The 13,435-nt window shown below is 49.1% G+C and overlaps 3 protein-coding genes, 1 non-coding gene and 1 pseudogene across 5 annotated transcripts in view; 3 read left to right on the forward strand and 2 right to left on the reverse strand.

The window, feature by feature from the left end:
* The window catches only part of RPS18 (ribosomal protein S18), a 6,113-nt gene extending 2,579 nt beyond the window's left edge, over positions 1 to 3,534 (forward strand). For both annotated transcript variants that reach the window (XM_011373446.2, XM_011373445.2), the window contains exons 3-6: positions 2,824 to 2,910; positions 2,993 to 3,094; positions 3,197 to 3,288; positions 3,418 to 3,534. In XM_011373446.2, coding sequence (XP_011371748.1) covers positions 2,824 to 2,910; positions 2,993 to 3,094; positions 3,197 to 3,288; positions 3,418 to 3,493 — 357 coding nt within the window. In that variant the 3' untranslated portion in view covers positions 3,494 to 3,534. The remainder of the gene's footprint in view (positions 1 to 2,823; positions 2,911 to 2,992; positions 3,095 to 3,196; positions 3,289 to 3,417) is intronic.
* On the reverse strand, positions 1,675 to 1,792 carry LOC111747524 (annotated as a pseudogene).
* A 158-nt stretch (positions 3,535 to 3,692) lies between the features above and the next one.
* B3GALT4 (beta-1,3-galactosyltransferase 4) lies at positions 3,693 to 5,826 on the forward strand. The gene is made up of 2 exons (XM_011373447.2): positions 3,693 to 4,164; positions 4,355 to 5,826. The coding sequence occupies exon 2, from the start codon at positions 4,378 to 4,380 to the stop codon at positions 5,530 to 5,532; it is 1,155 nt and encodes a 384-aa protein (XP_011371749.1). The 5' UTR covers positions 3,693 to 4,164; positions 4,355 to 4,377; the 3' UTR covers positions 5,533 to 5,826.
* A 262-nt stretch (positions 5,827 to 6,088) lies between these two features.
* On the reverse strand, positions 6,089 to 13,420 carry WDR46 (WD repeat domain 46). Its single transcript, XM_011373452.2, has 15 exons — positions 13,337 to 13,420; positions 13,026 to 13,238; positions 12,832 to 12,912; positions 12,586 to 12,698; positions 12,386 to 12,473; positions 12,014 to 12,075; positions 11,660 to 11,764; positions 11,406 to 11,556; positions 11,111 to 11,246; positions 10,810 to 10,909; positions 7,206 to 7,519; positions 6,962 to 7,056; positions 6,724 to 6,819; positions 6,478 to 6,591; positions 6,089 to 6,363 (listed from the first exon to the last, which is right to left on the reverse strand). The coding sequence occupies exons 1-15, from the start codon at positions 13,403 to 13,405 to the stop codon at positions 6,265 to 6,267; spliced, it is 1,836 nt and encodes a 611-aa protein (XP_011371754.1). The 5' UTR covers positions 13,406 to 13,420; the 3' UTR covers positions 6,089 to 6,264.
* On the forward strand, positions 12,112 to 12,230 carry LOC111747509. The gene has a single exon (XR_002783562.1). It is a non-coding gene; the product is annotated as a 5S ribosomal RNA (ribosomal RNA).
* Positions 13,421 to 13,435: the final 15 nt, after the last annotated feature.

Genomic DNA, 13,435 nt, shown 5'->3' on the forward strand with positions numbered 1-13,435 from the left:
GCTAGGATCTTCTTGGACCATCAGTCATCATCTTGAAATCATTCTAGATTTGGTTTCTGTCCACCTCCCTCAGTGCATCTTAACAGCAGCCCTTCCTATGAAATTTATGCGCTGTGTAAATTGGATAATTGTACATCTTGAGGGATGAGTAGAAATGCCAACAGTTGGTAAATATAAAACTGTAGTTGGGAGGAGTGTCACTACATCATTAGGACAGTTACTTAGATGCCACAAATGAAAGTCATCGCCCGTTTCTAGTTGAAGTAGGAACAAGTACTTATTCATTGCATGAAATAAGTTGAATGCAAGCTTGAATCTCCCTCTTAACCAACCTAATGAACTCTTGACCTTCCTAGATGGGTACAATCTTTTTCTTTAAATATATGTAATTAGTTGTGGAGATGACTTAATGGCTTCCTTTCCTACCAGTATATGTACACTCTTGGGTCAGGGATAGTCCTGCTTTGCTCACAGTCTTCACCTTCTGATGCATGATAGGTGCTCATTCGGCGTTAGGTAATGGATGTTATCAGGAATATCGTTACCTGGTTTTAAAGAATTTGGAAGGGAACTGATAGTTTATAGATGAGTTGTTAATTCAAAATTAAGTCCTAACTTCACATTTCCTTGATTTTTAATTCTGTACTGCATGGAACACAGCTTCATTTGTTTTTAATTGGTACATAAGAACATTGCTTTCCTTAAAATTTGTAAGGTATTGTAAAATAACATTTTTCAAAAGTTAGGCTTTAGTGAGATGGTAAATATAAAAGGCGATCATGGTTATTGGGAAGCTATTATACTCTGTCTCTTTGGAATTAGTTTTGTGTTGGTTACTTATGTAAATTTAACCAAAGCATTTTCAGGTACTGAGTGAACATTGTGGTGAGTCTGTTAGGGTCGCTGATGCCTTATCATTAGGAAAGATTATTCCTATAGGACAATACTGAATTTTTTGTTAATTTTGTGAAGAGCCAGCAAAGGCAGCTAGCTCTTCCTCTGTTGAGAGGACTAAAGCTTGAAGGTAGTTCCTTGTTAAAGATCCGGAAGAGGGGAAAGGCAGGGTGATTGTAGAGAGAAGTACCTCAAAAGATGTGGTTAAATAAGTGATAGGCAAGGTTAATTGGCCAGGGAAGGGATTTCTACTTTATTCTTTAAGGCTGGCTAGACTTCTCTTCTTCCTCTAAATCAGGGTGATAAGTGTCATCTGTGGATTATTTTGGAAACATGGAAGGAGAGGGGGTCGGAGTTGGTTACAATGACTGGGAAGTGCCATTGGCTTTGTTTATAAGGAATTCTTGTCCTGCCAAAATCCCATGAGTAACACTGCTCTAAGTACTTTTAGAGAGTAATACTGAGTTGGTATCAACTCTTCTCTATGATCCAGGCCCTTGGACTACAAAGATGAGAAAGTGTTCCCTGTAGTGTAATCTGAGTGGAGAAAGGGTGGTTTGGGGGAAGAGAAAGGAGCATCTGTGGATCTAACTTAGGAAATTCACAAGCCATTATCTAGAGTCAGTAAACGTGGCTTTCAAAAAATCTTACCTTGACAGCAACAGTTTAAAAACTCAAACAATTAAAAGTAAAGGAAGATTATTAGCCCCTATGGATATATCATCTAGCTAAAAATTAGAAATCTTGTTTCATCTATATTCTTTCTTATCCATGTGTATTTTCCTATAGCACCTATATTCCTAGGTCGTCTCCCATCCAAGTACTAACCAGGCCTGACCCTGCTTAGCTTCTGAGATCAGATGAGATCGGGCTCATTCAGGGTGGCATGGCTGTAGGCTATCTACATGTATTTTATAGTAAATCTCAGACATGCTACTTCATCTGCACTTATTTAAATTTGAGAGACTTAGACCCTGATCTTGTGAAACAACCTGATAATTTGATTTCCTGGGTCACTTTCTTACACAGAGGAAATACCACTTCTTTTTGTTCCTTTGGGCTATTGTAACAAGTTACCACAACTTTGTTGACTTAAACAGAAACTTACTCTCAGTTCTAGAGGCCCAACATCCAAAATCAAAGTGTCAACAGGGCCATGCTTCCTCTGAATGCTCTAGAAATGCTATCTTGGCTCCTCCTATCTTGTCACCAGCAAACCTTGGTGTTCTTGTAGCTACATCTTATAGTTCCAGTCTCTTGACTCATGTTATCACAAGGTCTTCCCTCTGTGTCCTTATGTCCTCTCTTTTTGTAAGGACACTATAGTCAATGGATTTAGGGCTACCCCTAATCCAGTACGATCTCATTCTAACCATATTTTCAAAGATTGTATTTCCAAATAAGGTCACATTTTGGTATTCTGGATGAGACTACATTAAGGATGGTTGGGGAACATTAACCCAGCCCACCGTCATTCAGTATCCAAATTTGTTTGGTTCATGAATTTAGGTGGCAAGGAGTGCCAGTTTTGGTATTTATATGATGCCACCGATAAAGCATTAGTTTCTTTGGAGTCTGATTTGGACATTTAGCTCTGTAGGACCTGGTCCTTTCGGCACTGACAAAGTCAAGTTTGTGATCTTGGAAAATTGATTGTGGGGATACAGTAGCCTGTCCAAAGAATTATGACTTTTAGAGATCCCAAGCAACTGTCAGTCCTACCCCGTAATCAACCCTGTTAACCAAAGACCCTATTCTTGCTTCTCTGAAGCTGCGTCTGCTTTGAGAGCCAGGCCCTTTGTCCTTCACAGTGCAGAGGTACTGCTCTTGAGTGCCACTGCAGTGACTAACAGTTATTGACAACTACGTACGCTCGGCAATGTGAAAAGATGCTTCAAACTCGAACCCAATTCCAAAACCTCTCTTCAGGGTGTAGGGCGAAGATATGCTCATGTGGTGTTGAGGAAAGCAGACATCGACCTCACCAAGAGGGCAGGAGAGCTCACTGAGGATGAGGTGAGGACAAGGAAGGGGGGCTGTTGGTTGGACCTACCTCAGAAGAGGGCTATCTCGATCTGACCCTTGTCCTGTCTGCCAGGTGGAACGTGTAATCACCATTATGCAAAATCCACGCCAGTACAAGATCCCAGACTGGTTCTTAAACAGACAGAAGGATGTGAAGGATGGGAAATACAGCCAGGTGTGTATTGAGATGAGAGATTAAAGGAAGGCAGGGCAACCAGTTAGAATTGCTTATAGAGGTCGGGAGTAAAACATCCCTCACCATCTCTTCTGAATCCAGGTCCTGGCCAACGGTCTGGACAACAAGCTGCGTGAAGACCTGGAGCGACTGAAGAAAATTCGAGCCCACAGAGGATTGCGCCATTTCTGGGGGTGAGTTGGGGGTGAGGGTCTCATCTCTTCCTGCCCATTGACTCCCAGAGATTTCTCATGCTCTTTTATCTTCCTGAACCTTTTTCTGTGTAATGTGTATGACCTGTGATCCTCTTTTGTCACCTGCAGACTTCGTGTTCGAGGCCAGCACACCAAGACCACCGGCCGCCGAGGCCGTACTGTGGGTGTGTCCAAGAAGAAATAAATCTGTAGGCTTTGTCTGATAATAAATAGTTTATACACTTATGGCTTTCTTTGTGGTTTTCTCTATTCTTCTGGGAACACTGATAGGGAATGCTGCCACATGGGACCCTGTTGGTCATTTTCCCAACTCAGCAGATGTATCCACCCAGCTTCCCAATGTCCTTGGTTTTAAAGCAATGGTGTTGCCACTCCCCAACAGGAAGCAGCTCTTTAGTGATCCCCCACCCCAAGGGTTTGAGGAAGTTGGAGCCAACATTCAGCCTCGAGGGGGAGCCCAACCAGTTTTCCCTGGGGCTGCAGAGCAAATTGGTGTGGCGTGTAGGTGGCTGAACCTAGCTAGTTGTCTCTGAAGAGTATTGCGTCTTGACCACCCTAAGTTTCTAAAATAGGAGGTCTGGGTATCTCAAGGGAGATACGGTGTCTGTTGCTAAGTCATACGGCTCTGTATTCGACTCCTGCCGGGTTCCCAGGAAGGCCCCATTTCCTCGCCCGCCCAATTTATATGCCGCGCTGCTGCAAAGCTTCCGACTGGCATATTGGGGACGTGCGACGTCACATCCTCCTGCGGAAAAGGGGCGGGGCTCCGTCCCGCAGCGGGCTGGGGAGGAGGCTGCTGTCCCAGCTATCTGCCAGCCATGGAGCCGAGCTTCGGGGCGACCGTGCCGCAACAAGGTAACCCCGCAGCTCCAGCCGTGGTACCTGGCCGAGCCGCCTACTCCGTGTCGGCACCGTCCGGCACCGGTACAGCCCACGTGACCCTCTCACTACATCCCAGGCGCGGGAGGTGGCGGGGCGGTTTGGGATCCAGGCCGCCGAGAACTGGGCCCTGCACCCTCCAATCGCTTTCCATCTATCTCCCCAGGTTCTCACTGACTGCGCCACACCATGCCCCTCAGCCTCTTCCGGCGCCTTCTCCTTGCCTCCCTGCTGCTGGTGATTGTCTGGACGCTCTTCGGGCCCTCGGGCCTGGGGGAGGAGCTACTGAGCCTCTCGCTAGCCTCCTTGCTCCCAGCCCCAGCCTCGCCAGGGCCGCCCCTGGCCCTGCCTCGCCTCTTGATCCCCAACGAGGGCGCTTGTGGTGGCCCTGGCGCCCCTCCCTTCCTGCTCATCTTGGTGTGCACAGCCCCACAGAACCTGAACCAAAGAAACGCCATTCGGGCCTCGTGGGGCGGGCAGCGCGAGACCCGAGGGCTCAGGGTCCAGACGCTCTTTTTGTTGGGAGAGCCCAGCGGGCAGCATCCTACCTCGGGTTCCCATGAGAACCACCTGGCACAGGAGTCAGCGGCCCAAGGGGACATATTGCAGGCGGCCTTCCAGGATTCCTATCGCAACCTTACCCTTAAGACCCTCAGTGGCCTAAACTGGGCCGACAAACACTGTCCCATGGCCCGATACATCCTCAAGACCGACGATGATGTGTTTGTCAACGTCCCGGAGCTGGTATCAGAGCTGGTCCGGCGAGGGGGCCATTGGGAGCAATGGAAGAGGGGCATGGAGCCCCAGACAGAAGCTGAAGTTGGAGAGGAAGAGTTGGAAGGAGGTGGCCCCACTTTGGGGAGCCATCCTGTGCCTCTTTTGTACCTGGGCCGTGTGCACTGGCGGGTGCACCCCTCTCGGACACCAGGGGGCAAGCACAGAATATCAGAGGAGCAGTGGCCTCCCACCTGGGGCCCCTTTCCACCCTATGCATCTGGCACAGGATATGTGCTATCAGCTTCTGCTGTGCAGCTCATCCTCAAAGTGGCCAGCAGGGCACCTCCTCTGCCACTGGAGGATGTCTTTGTGGGGGTAAGTGCCCGACGAGGAGGCCTCACCCCAACCCACTGTGTCAAGCTGGCTGGCGCCACCCACTACCCCCTGGACCGGTGCTGCTATGGGAAATTCCTGCTGACATCCCACAGGTTGGACCCCTGGAAGATGCAGGAAGCCTGGAAGCTGGTGGGTGGCTCTGATGGGGAAAGGACTGCACCCTTCTGCTCCTGGCTCCAGGGAATCCTGGGCATCCTGCGGTGTCGGGTAATAGCCTGGCTTCACAGCTGAGAGTACCTGGGCCATAGGAGAGGAGTAAGGATCTGAGAGTCCAGTCAGCACCCTGACCTACTTTCTCCTAGGCCCAAGGCAAGAGGAGCCTAACTGGTTGCAGCTGATCAGTTTCCCCATACCAGATGCTCAGTCTGTCACTAAAGACTGAAGGATATAGGGGAAACCTAGGGGCCTGGCCTCCTAGCCCCAAAGATGGTCATCAAGAAGAGCAAAACAATGCTGGGGTCATTCTTACCAGCAATGGCAGGAGAGGGGCACGAGCCCCTCAATAAACTTGTTTCTCTACCTCTTCGAGTGCAGTGTGGTCCTCACCAGGAATCCCAGAACACAAACCTGAAGGATGCCAGACCCTGCTTGATGGGAAAGACATCTCCAGGGACTTGGGAGAGAGAGGACAGCCTCACTGAGGAGAAAGGCCCCTAAAGAGCAAGGCTAAAGCCACAGTGACCACAAGATATGGGGTGGGTGTAAAGGCAGGACACCATAACCCCTTGGACCGAAAGTAGCACCATGCTAGGCAAAGAAAAGGGACAGATCCACAGAACAATCCAAATACATTATCCAGAAAACCCAACTTCCTCTTTAATACCAAGCCACCCCAGAAGCTAGTTGTCCACTCCCAGTTGGGGAAGGGACACTTGCCCCCTCCTCCTTCCAGGGAACAGGGTCATTTAACCACAGGTGATCTTTAGGGGAGACTGTTGTTCTCAGGCCACTCTGGAACCTGGCTCAGCACACAAATCTGTCCAGGGCAGATGGCCGAACTCCCATGGGCTTGGCTGCTTTTTCTTGTTTCTGCAGCTGCTCAAGGCTCTGCCGGACTTTGTCCTGAGGTGGCAAAACAGGTGAGGTGAGAAGTGGCAGGCTGGTAAGGCCAGAGGCACAAGCAGAAGGAGGATACAGCCCATAGGAGGCCTGCCCCATCCCCAAATGCTCCTTTACCCGGTGTTCCTCATCCATGACCTTCCTCTTCCTCTTCACCAGGCTTGCTGTCGAGCTGCGGCCCTTCTGCTTGGGCCTTGGCTGGAAGGGAGCCTTGGCCTCTGGGTCATAGCCCTGGGGGAGGGGATAGGAGTGAAATCTATAAACCTCAGAGACAGGGAACTGTGGCAGCACCCACTTTCTGTGCCACATTTTTGGTGACATGGTGGAGGAGGATGTGCCTGTGCACTCAGGCCTGCTCCTTACCAGCCTCTCTATCCGTTCCTTCTTTTCCTGCTCCAAAGAGATGACATCAACCTCTGCCAGGGCTCGTGGATCCAGACAAATGAGGTCTGCAGGTACCTAGGTGTCACAGAGGGAAAGGAATGAGTAAGGTGGGTGACCCTAAAGCCAAGGAGGCTGCTAAATCGCACTCTTCCCAATACCCACAGCAAGGGAGCTTTCCCCACCTCCAAGCCCAAAACACACATGGGCACGTGCTCACCTTCTCTAACAGGGCCTTCACCTCCCACTCCTGGCGTTGCTTTCGGCTCCTGTATGGGTTACTCTCTAGGCCATCAAAATTAGGCTCAGCAGCCCCTGGAGGGAGGGAGGAACATGGGGTGATAAACTTAAACCCAATCCATTACTTTAACCTAACCAAGCCCCTTGCTCCTGTCTGTCTCAGGCCCACTCAAACTTCCATCCAGAGTTCATTCACTTTGAGCCTCATCCCCTGGCCCACTCACCAGGGACTAGCATGCTGGTGATGCCCCCACTGTGCCCCACTCCCAGCACATCTTCAAAGGGGCAGAACTGAAGGCCATGCACGTGGCCTGAGAGCCGGTGGGTAAGGTAGGTCTGTTCCAGGGAGGGTGGGCTGGCCTTGCCCTGCCCTGCCCATATGTTGACCACGTCACCCATTCCCGCAGCCAGCAGTCCCCGCTGGGAAAAGGCCAGGTGCCCTGCTCCCTGGGGCAGGGTCCGGACGCTCAGAGGCTGGAAAGTCCCTCGCAAGTCAAAGATCTTCAGCTGGTGGTCCAGACCAGAGGTGGCCATGTGCCTGAGGGAAGAGTGGGAATCAATAAATCTGCAGTAAGGGATTACTAAGCAGACCCGTGGCCAAGTCCAGGCATCAAGTCTGGTTGGGGAGAAAAAGGCTAATAATAGTAATCACTACTCTCACACTGAACACTCCACAGACAACCTCTTGGTTACACGTTACTATTTTTATTTTCCTTTTACAGATAGGAAACTGAAGCTTAGAGAAAGGAAATCAAGGTGAGTGGTAAAGCTAGAACTCAAGGCAGGCCTATTTCTTTAGCATCTGCCCTCTAACCTACTCAAGACACATGAACGAAATGGAGAACACACATGATAATGTGTACCTAAATGTAATGTTCCACCACACAGGCAGCACAATGGCTCAGCAAAGGGAAAGATCAGGAAGGATCAATTGCAGTGGTCAGGGAAGACTTTGTAGGAAAACTGGGATATGAACCATCCTAGGTAATTCTCAAGAAAACTTGAGAAACATATAACAGGTACAAATGAATTATCAGAGTATGGAGACGGTGAGACAAACACAGGTTTGTTTTCAGAATTGGTGGAAAATATGGCCAGGAGGGAACAAATTGCAGGGGCTCTTTCAAGTCATATTGAGGACCCAATGCCCCCAACATTGCTCTTCAGCAATGACAAGCCACAACTGAAGACTGCATGGATCCGAGAAAACCTTCAGAGGTGATGAGAAATGTCCTAAAAGGCCCTACCCTAATCCCTCTTTCTCCAAAGGAAGAAGAACAAGGTTGGTGACCAGATCCTCTCAAGGAATCGTGCACTGCACTTGTTTATTTTCAGAGGTTGGAGTTTCTATCTACGTTCAAGTTGGTCCTTAAAAGAGAAAGGCTGAAGAAGGACCAGCCAGGCCCGGAGATACGTGTTTGCCAAAGGGCTCAGGACTGTCTTTTTAACCTTGGCTGTGAACTCAAGAGGAGGGGTTCCTATGAACAGAGACTTGCCCTGTGATGAGGGCCAAATAGAGGCCCAGCAAGATACTTTTCCTGACAAGACAATCAGGGCCCCAACTCCACCAAAGGGCAATGCCAATAGTGCAAACCAGGAATTACTGAGGTCTCCTAAAACACAGGGTCACACTCTTGAGTGAACCAGCAACTCAGGCACATGCTGGCTCCTCTCCCCACACATACCCACCTTTGGGAGCCTCTACGCAAATACCACCCCACTGGGCAGATGCACATCCAGGCCACACTACGAAACTACTAAGCTTGTAAAATACTTCAGCCTTGAAAATCCAATCCAATCCTAATGCAAGCTTCAGAAAGCCTCTGAAGGAAGAAGTAAGCCTCGGCTCTGGAGCCCCTGTGGCTTATCTGATGTGCTCCTGAGGACTAGAGATACGTGGGAGTGGACCTAAGAGCAAAGACCAGAGCTGTTCAATATCTAAGTGTTGACCAAACTGCAGTGAGCTGATTACGCCCTAGGCACAGGAGCAGCTAACCCAGGGAGCCCCCAGAAGGCAAACTACAGCTCAGGTCCAGTGGCGCACAAAAGGCAGAAAGCCGTAGGACAGGCCTCCCCACTCTCCTAGAGCCAGTCTGGCACAGAAAGGAGTCAAAAGGGCAGAACCATATCACTTGTCCCAAAAAATACAACTCTAGGAGTCTAAGGTGTCTGAGCCTCTGGAAGGCTTTCATAATTTGGTAGCCACTGGGCTTTTCCTGATTTTCTTTAAAACAACTTACAAATAAAGTTACGTAGTTTCCTGAGAAGATTCCTGAGCAGCAGTGTAAAAAGAGGAAAGCAGCTTGTGAGAAAGGTTATTTGACGCTCCCCAAGAACATGCCAGGAGGAAGAAATGGAGCCTGGGAACTGGCTGTGAGCTCACACAGGACCACTGAGACAGCAAGGATGGAGAGAAACAGACTTTGAGGACTTCACAAAGGGTCATGAATAGTAATGAGGTAATGCCACCAAACCAAGTAGCAAGTAGCCTGGGCACCCAGAAAGCATTCAGTAAACAGTGCTTTTGATTCCTGCTATTCCTGATGGCTGAAGAACATGGGGCTGTGTAGCTAGCTAAAGGTGTTAAAGAAGCCAAATTGTGAATGGAAGGAAAATGTGGCAGAAAAGGAACAGGCAAGGAGGAACCTTGGGAGTGAGGTGTCTAATTCAGTGATAGACACATCAAGTCTGGGGTGATAGAAGACAATTGAGAAGAAACTAAATGCAGCACCTGGCCAATTGTTCCCTAACTACTGCTATCTGTTTTTGTAAAAAAAAATGTAACTGGAACACTGCACCAGGGCAGGCTCAATGGCTGATTCATCCTTATATCCCCATAACTTTAGCACAGAACCCAGAGCCCAGTGAAGGCCTGATGAATGAAAATAATTAGAGGAAAACAAACGGGAACTTGTGTGAGAAACTGTCCTCCAGATCCAGACAAACAACTCAGAACAGCTATGAAATGCAAACGCTCTCTCAGAAATTCAAAACAGACCCACCACCCCTACCACTCACACCACCAGCCAGACCTAAAAGGAACAATCATCTTTAATGATGACAATGATGAAATGCAATGCTCCCTATTCACTAGGCACCATGCTAAACTCTATAGACCTTAACTTGCTTTAATGTCTACATCAGCTTTATGAGTTTTTCCTAGGCCTTGACAAACCACTTCCAAACAAACCTAGCCCACCATCTATTTCTGTACTGCCCACAAACTAAGAACGGTTTTTACATTTTTAAGTGGTTGGAAAAAAAATCAAAGACATGAAAATCATATGAAATATATATTTTAGTGTCCACAAATAAAGTTTTATTGGAACACAACTACATTCATTATCTTGTGGCTGCTTTCGTGCTACAACACAAAAGAGTGGTCAAGACTGCATGGCATCTGATTGCTTCGCACTACTGCTTGGTGCACTGAAAGTCGCAGTGACATGGTTATAACTTGACAGTATTTTCAGCATTTGATGTCTATCTCATTGCCTATCTATATGAAAAGATGTTTTTGAAGATAAAATATGTAAAATCCCTCTACAGATCAGCATTAACATAAATATCTGCAATCAAGTTTGATGATTTAGAACACTAACTGAACCTCAGTTAAGCAAAATGTTATCCTCAAAAAGAGGAATCTAATTCTTCCCATTAGTAGACACTGTGGCACACAGAGGTTATGTAATGTGCCTACACTTACATGGCACGAGGATTTAAACCCAGGCAGTTTGACTGCAGTCTGTGCTCCTATAGGCACACTGCCTTCCATACCTTTCTGCCCAGCTATGACCCCAGCACCTCATGCCCAAACAAGTGACTTACGTGCCTGTAGAATCTACTGCCACAGCCCGGACCCCACCACGGTGACAGAGAATCTTTGCCAGTGGCTCCTTCACAGCTGGGCTCCATAAAGACACAGTACCTGGAGGTCAGAGGAGAAGAGATAAAGTTACTAATGGGGCACTGAGGTGATTAAACCTGGGAAAGATGGGGACTCATGGCCAAGAGGTAACAAGAGAGAGGTAACAGGGCAACTTTAACGGATTCGTGAAGTACAAATATAGAAAGAAAAAAAAAAGCAGGTCAAGATGATCAGAGAGTCAAAGTTCAGCCAGGGACTAACCATTGCTGTGTCCCAGATGGATGACAGCATTATAAGGGTTCTGGGTCATGACATTGAGCCGTCCAGCCCGAGCATTCAGAGCTGCCACAATCTTCCCCACTGACACATCCAGGTAGGTCAGAAACCCTGTTTCTGACTGTGTGTGAGAGGGAGAGAGGGAGGGAGGGAGGGAGGGAGGAAAAGAGGGAGGGAGAGAGGAAAAGAGGGAGGGAGAGTCCTGATTACTCTCTGTCCTCCCTCTACCAAGGTCTTCTCAGGGGCTGCCACCCAGTCCCTATGCTGCACAGCCACTCACAGTTGTGGCCAGGAGGAAGTGGAAAGGCAGAAATTCAAGCCGTGTGACGCGATCACAGCGGCGGATGCAATGGAGCTCAATTCCCTGGTTGTCATAGATGTGAAGCCAGCGATTCTGAGCGACAGCAAGCAGTGCTTCAGAATGCAGAAACCTGAGAGGAGGGGAGAAGTGGCTCAATGGGAAAGGGGGTCACGGCTGTCATTCAATCAGGAATGGGCTGTCTCACCTCCACTGACCACTAACAGGCCACTGACCGGATGTCCCGCACTGCCTCCATGACATTGATCTCACACATGAGCCTCTTTGTCACCCAGTCAAGGGCGGCCACATGACCCCGGCGCCCTCCAAAAGCCAGGTGTCTGTTGGAAGTGGGGAACAAGCAAGGTGTCAATGCAGGAGAGCATCCTCAGACCACTGGAGATCGGCCTCATGCCAGCCCTTCCTCTCCAGGTGAGAGGAGAGATGTCACTATACATGCACACCCTCAGATACAAGAAAATCACCAGACACTCCCCACATCGACAACCCAAACATACACTAGCAAGACTGAAGTGGTTAAGGAGACATGACCACATCTCAGTTCAAGAGGCACTGGAATACAACCTTACCTCCCAGTTCGAGAGTAATTCAGCCGGTAGGGTCCAAACTGCCGCAAATTCAAGTCAAAGTGCTGAGAAAGTTAAGAGTTTAAAAAAAAAAAAAATCAGTCTACTGCCATGCCACCCTGAACACACCTAATCCCGTCTGATCTAAGAAGCTAAGCAGGGTTGGGCCTGGTTAGTACTTGGATGGGAGACCACCTAGGAAGACCAGGTACTGTAGGCATAAAAAAATAATAATAATAAAAATGTAAAGAAATAGATAAATAAAAATAAATCAAGAAAGAATTGGCTCACTTCAGTAATTCCCTCTATTAATCTCCACTTCCCTCCTGCTCTGCACCACCAATGCACTGGCCCCTTTCCCAGCCTCAGGAGCACCTTGGCTGCACTTGCAATGTCCACAGCCTCCACAATGTCTGCCTGGCATATCTTCGCTGTGTCTTCTCCATCCTCACCTTCCAGAAACCTGCAAGTGAGTGTTAGGGCTAATATGAAATGAGTGTACCAACATAAAAATGACAAAGGACAGTCTCTTAATAAAGCAATGTCTGGGGCCACCCATATTAAGGGCCACTCACCCAGGTTCCTCAGCAAGCAGCAGCTGCGAACGAGCAGCTTTGACACTTATTTCCTCTTCCTCAGTTTCAGCCACCTCAAGTCGGCTTCTGGTTTTGGATTTAGAAGGTGGCAGCTATAACAGTGTTGGTGGGCGAGGGAGAAAAGAACCAAAAGATGTGTGGGGTCACAAGAGGGCCACCTGGTCTCGCCTCCATCCAACTCCAGACTCTCCCAGCCTGCAACCCCACTCTAAGGCTGGTCCTCACCTTTCTGGATTTGTCAATGCGACGGAACTTCTGAGCCACAGACACGGGGACAGGGGCGGGGCCTGGGAATGGGTCCTGGGCCTGGGACAGAGAGGAGGCATTTAATTCGCTGACAGGCTCGGGTTGACCCCAACATTCGCACTCTCAAAGTTCAAGGCGACTTGCCCCGCCACCCTATCAAGTCCCAGGCTCACCCCGGACAAGCTCCGCTGAGGCTCAAGATTCCTCCGTTCTCGGCGTTTCTTCGGGACCTGGGGCTTTTTGGAGATGTGAGACTTGTTTGGGGTGTGAGTGTTCTTTGGCCTCTGGGGGCGGAGCTCTCGATTCCTCTTCTTGTTACGAGGGAGCCCTAGAGAGACTCCAGCAGCGGTCGGTGTGGCCTCTTCCTCCCAGTATCGCCGCACTTTCTACGGACAGAACAGGAGCCCTGATGCTCCGCTGCCCGTGCCCCGCCCCTCCGACCCCGCAGCTGAAAACTTTTCTTCCACCCCGAGAAGATCTCTACCTTCTTCTTGGCCTGAAATTTGTCCTTCTTGGGCGGAACATCGCTGCCCGGCTCGGGGGCTGTCTCCATCTAGCCCACTCGAACGACGATCCACGTGCA

Source organism: Pteropus vampyrus, unplaced genomic scaffold, assembly GCF_000151845.1.
Source record: "Pteropus vampyrus isolate Shadow unplaced genomic scaffold, Pvam_2.0 Scaffold225, whole genome shotgun sequence".
Classification (NCBI taxonomy): Eukaryota; Metazoa; Chordata; class Mammalia; order Chiroptera; family Pteropodidae; genus Pteropus; species Pteropus vampyrus.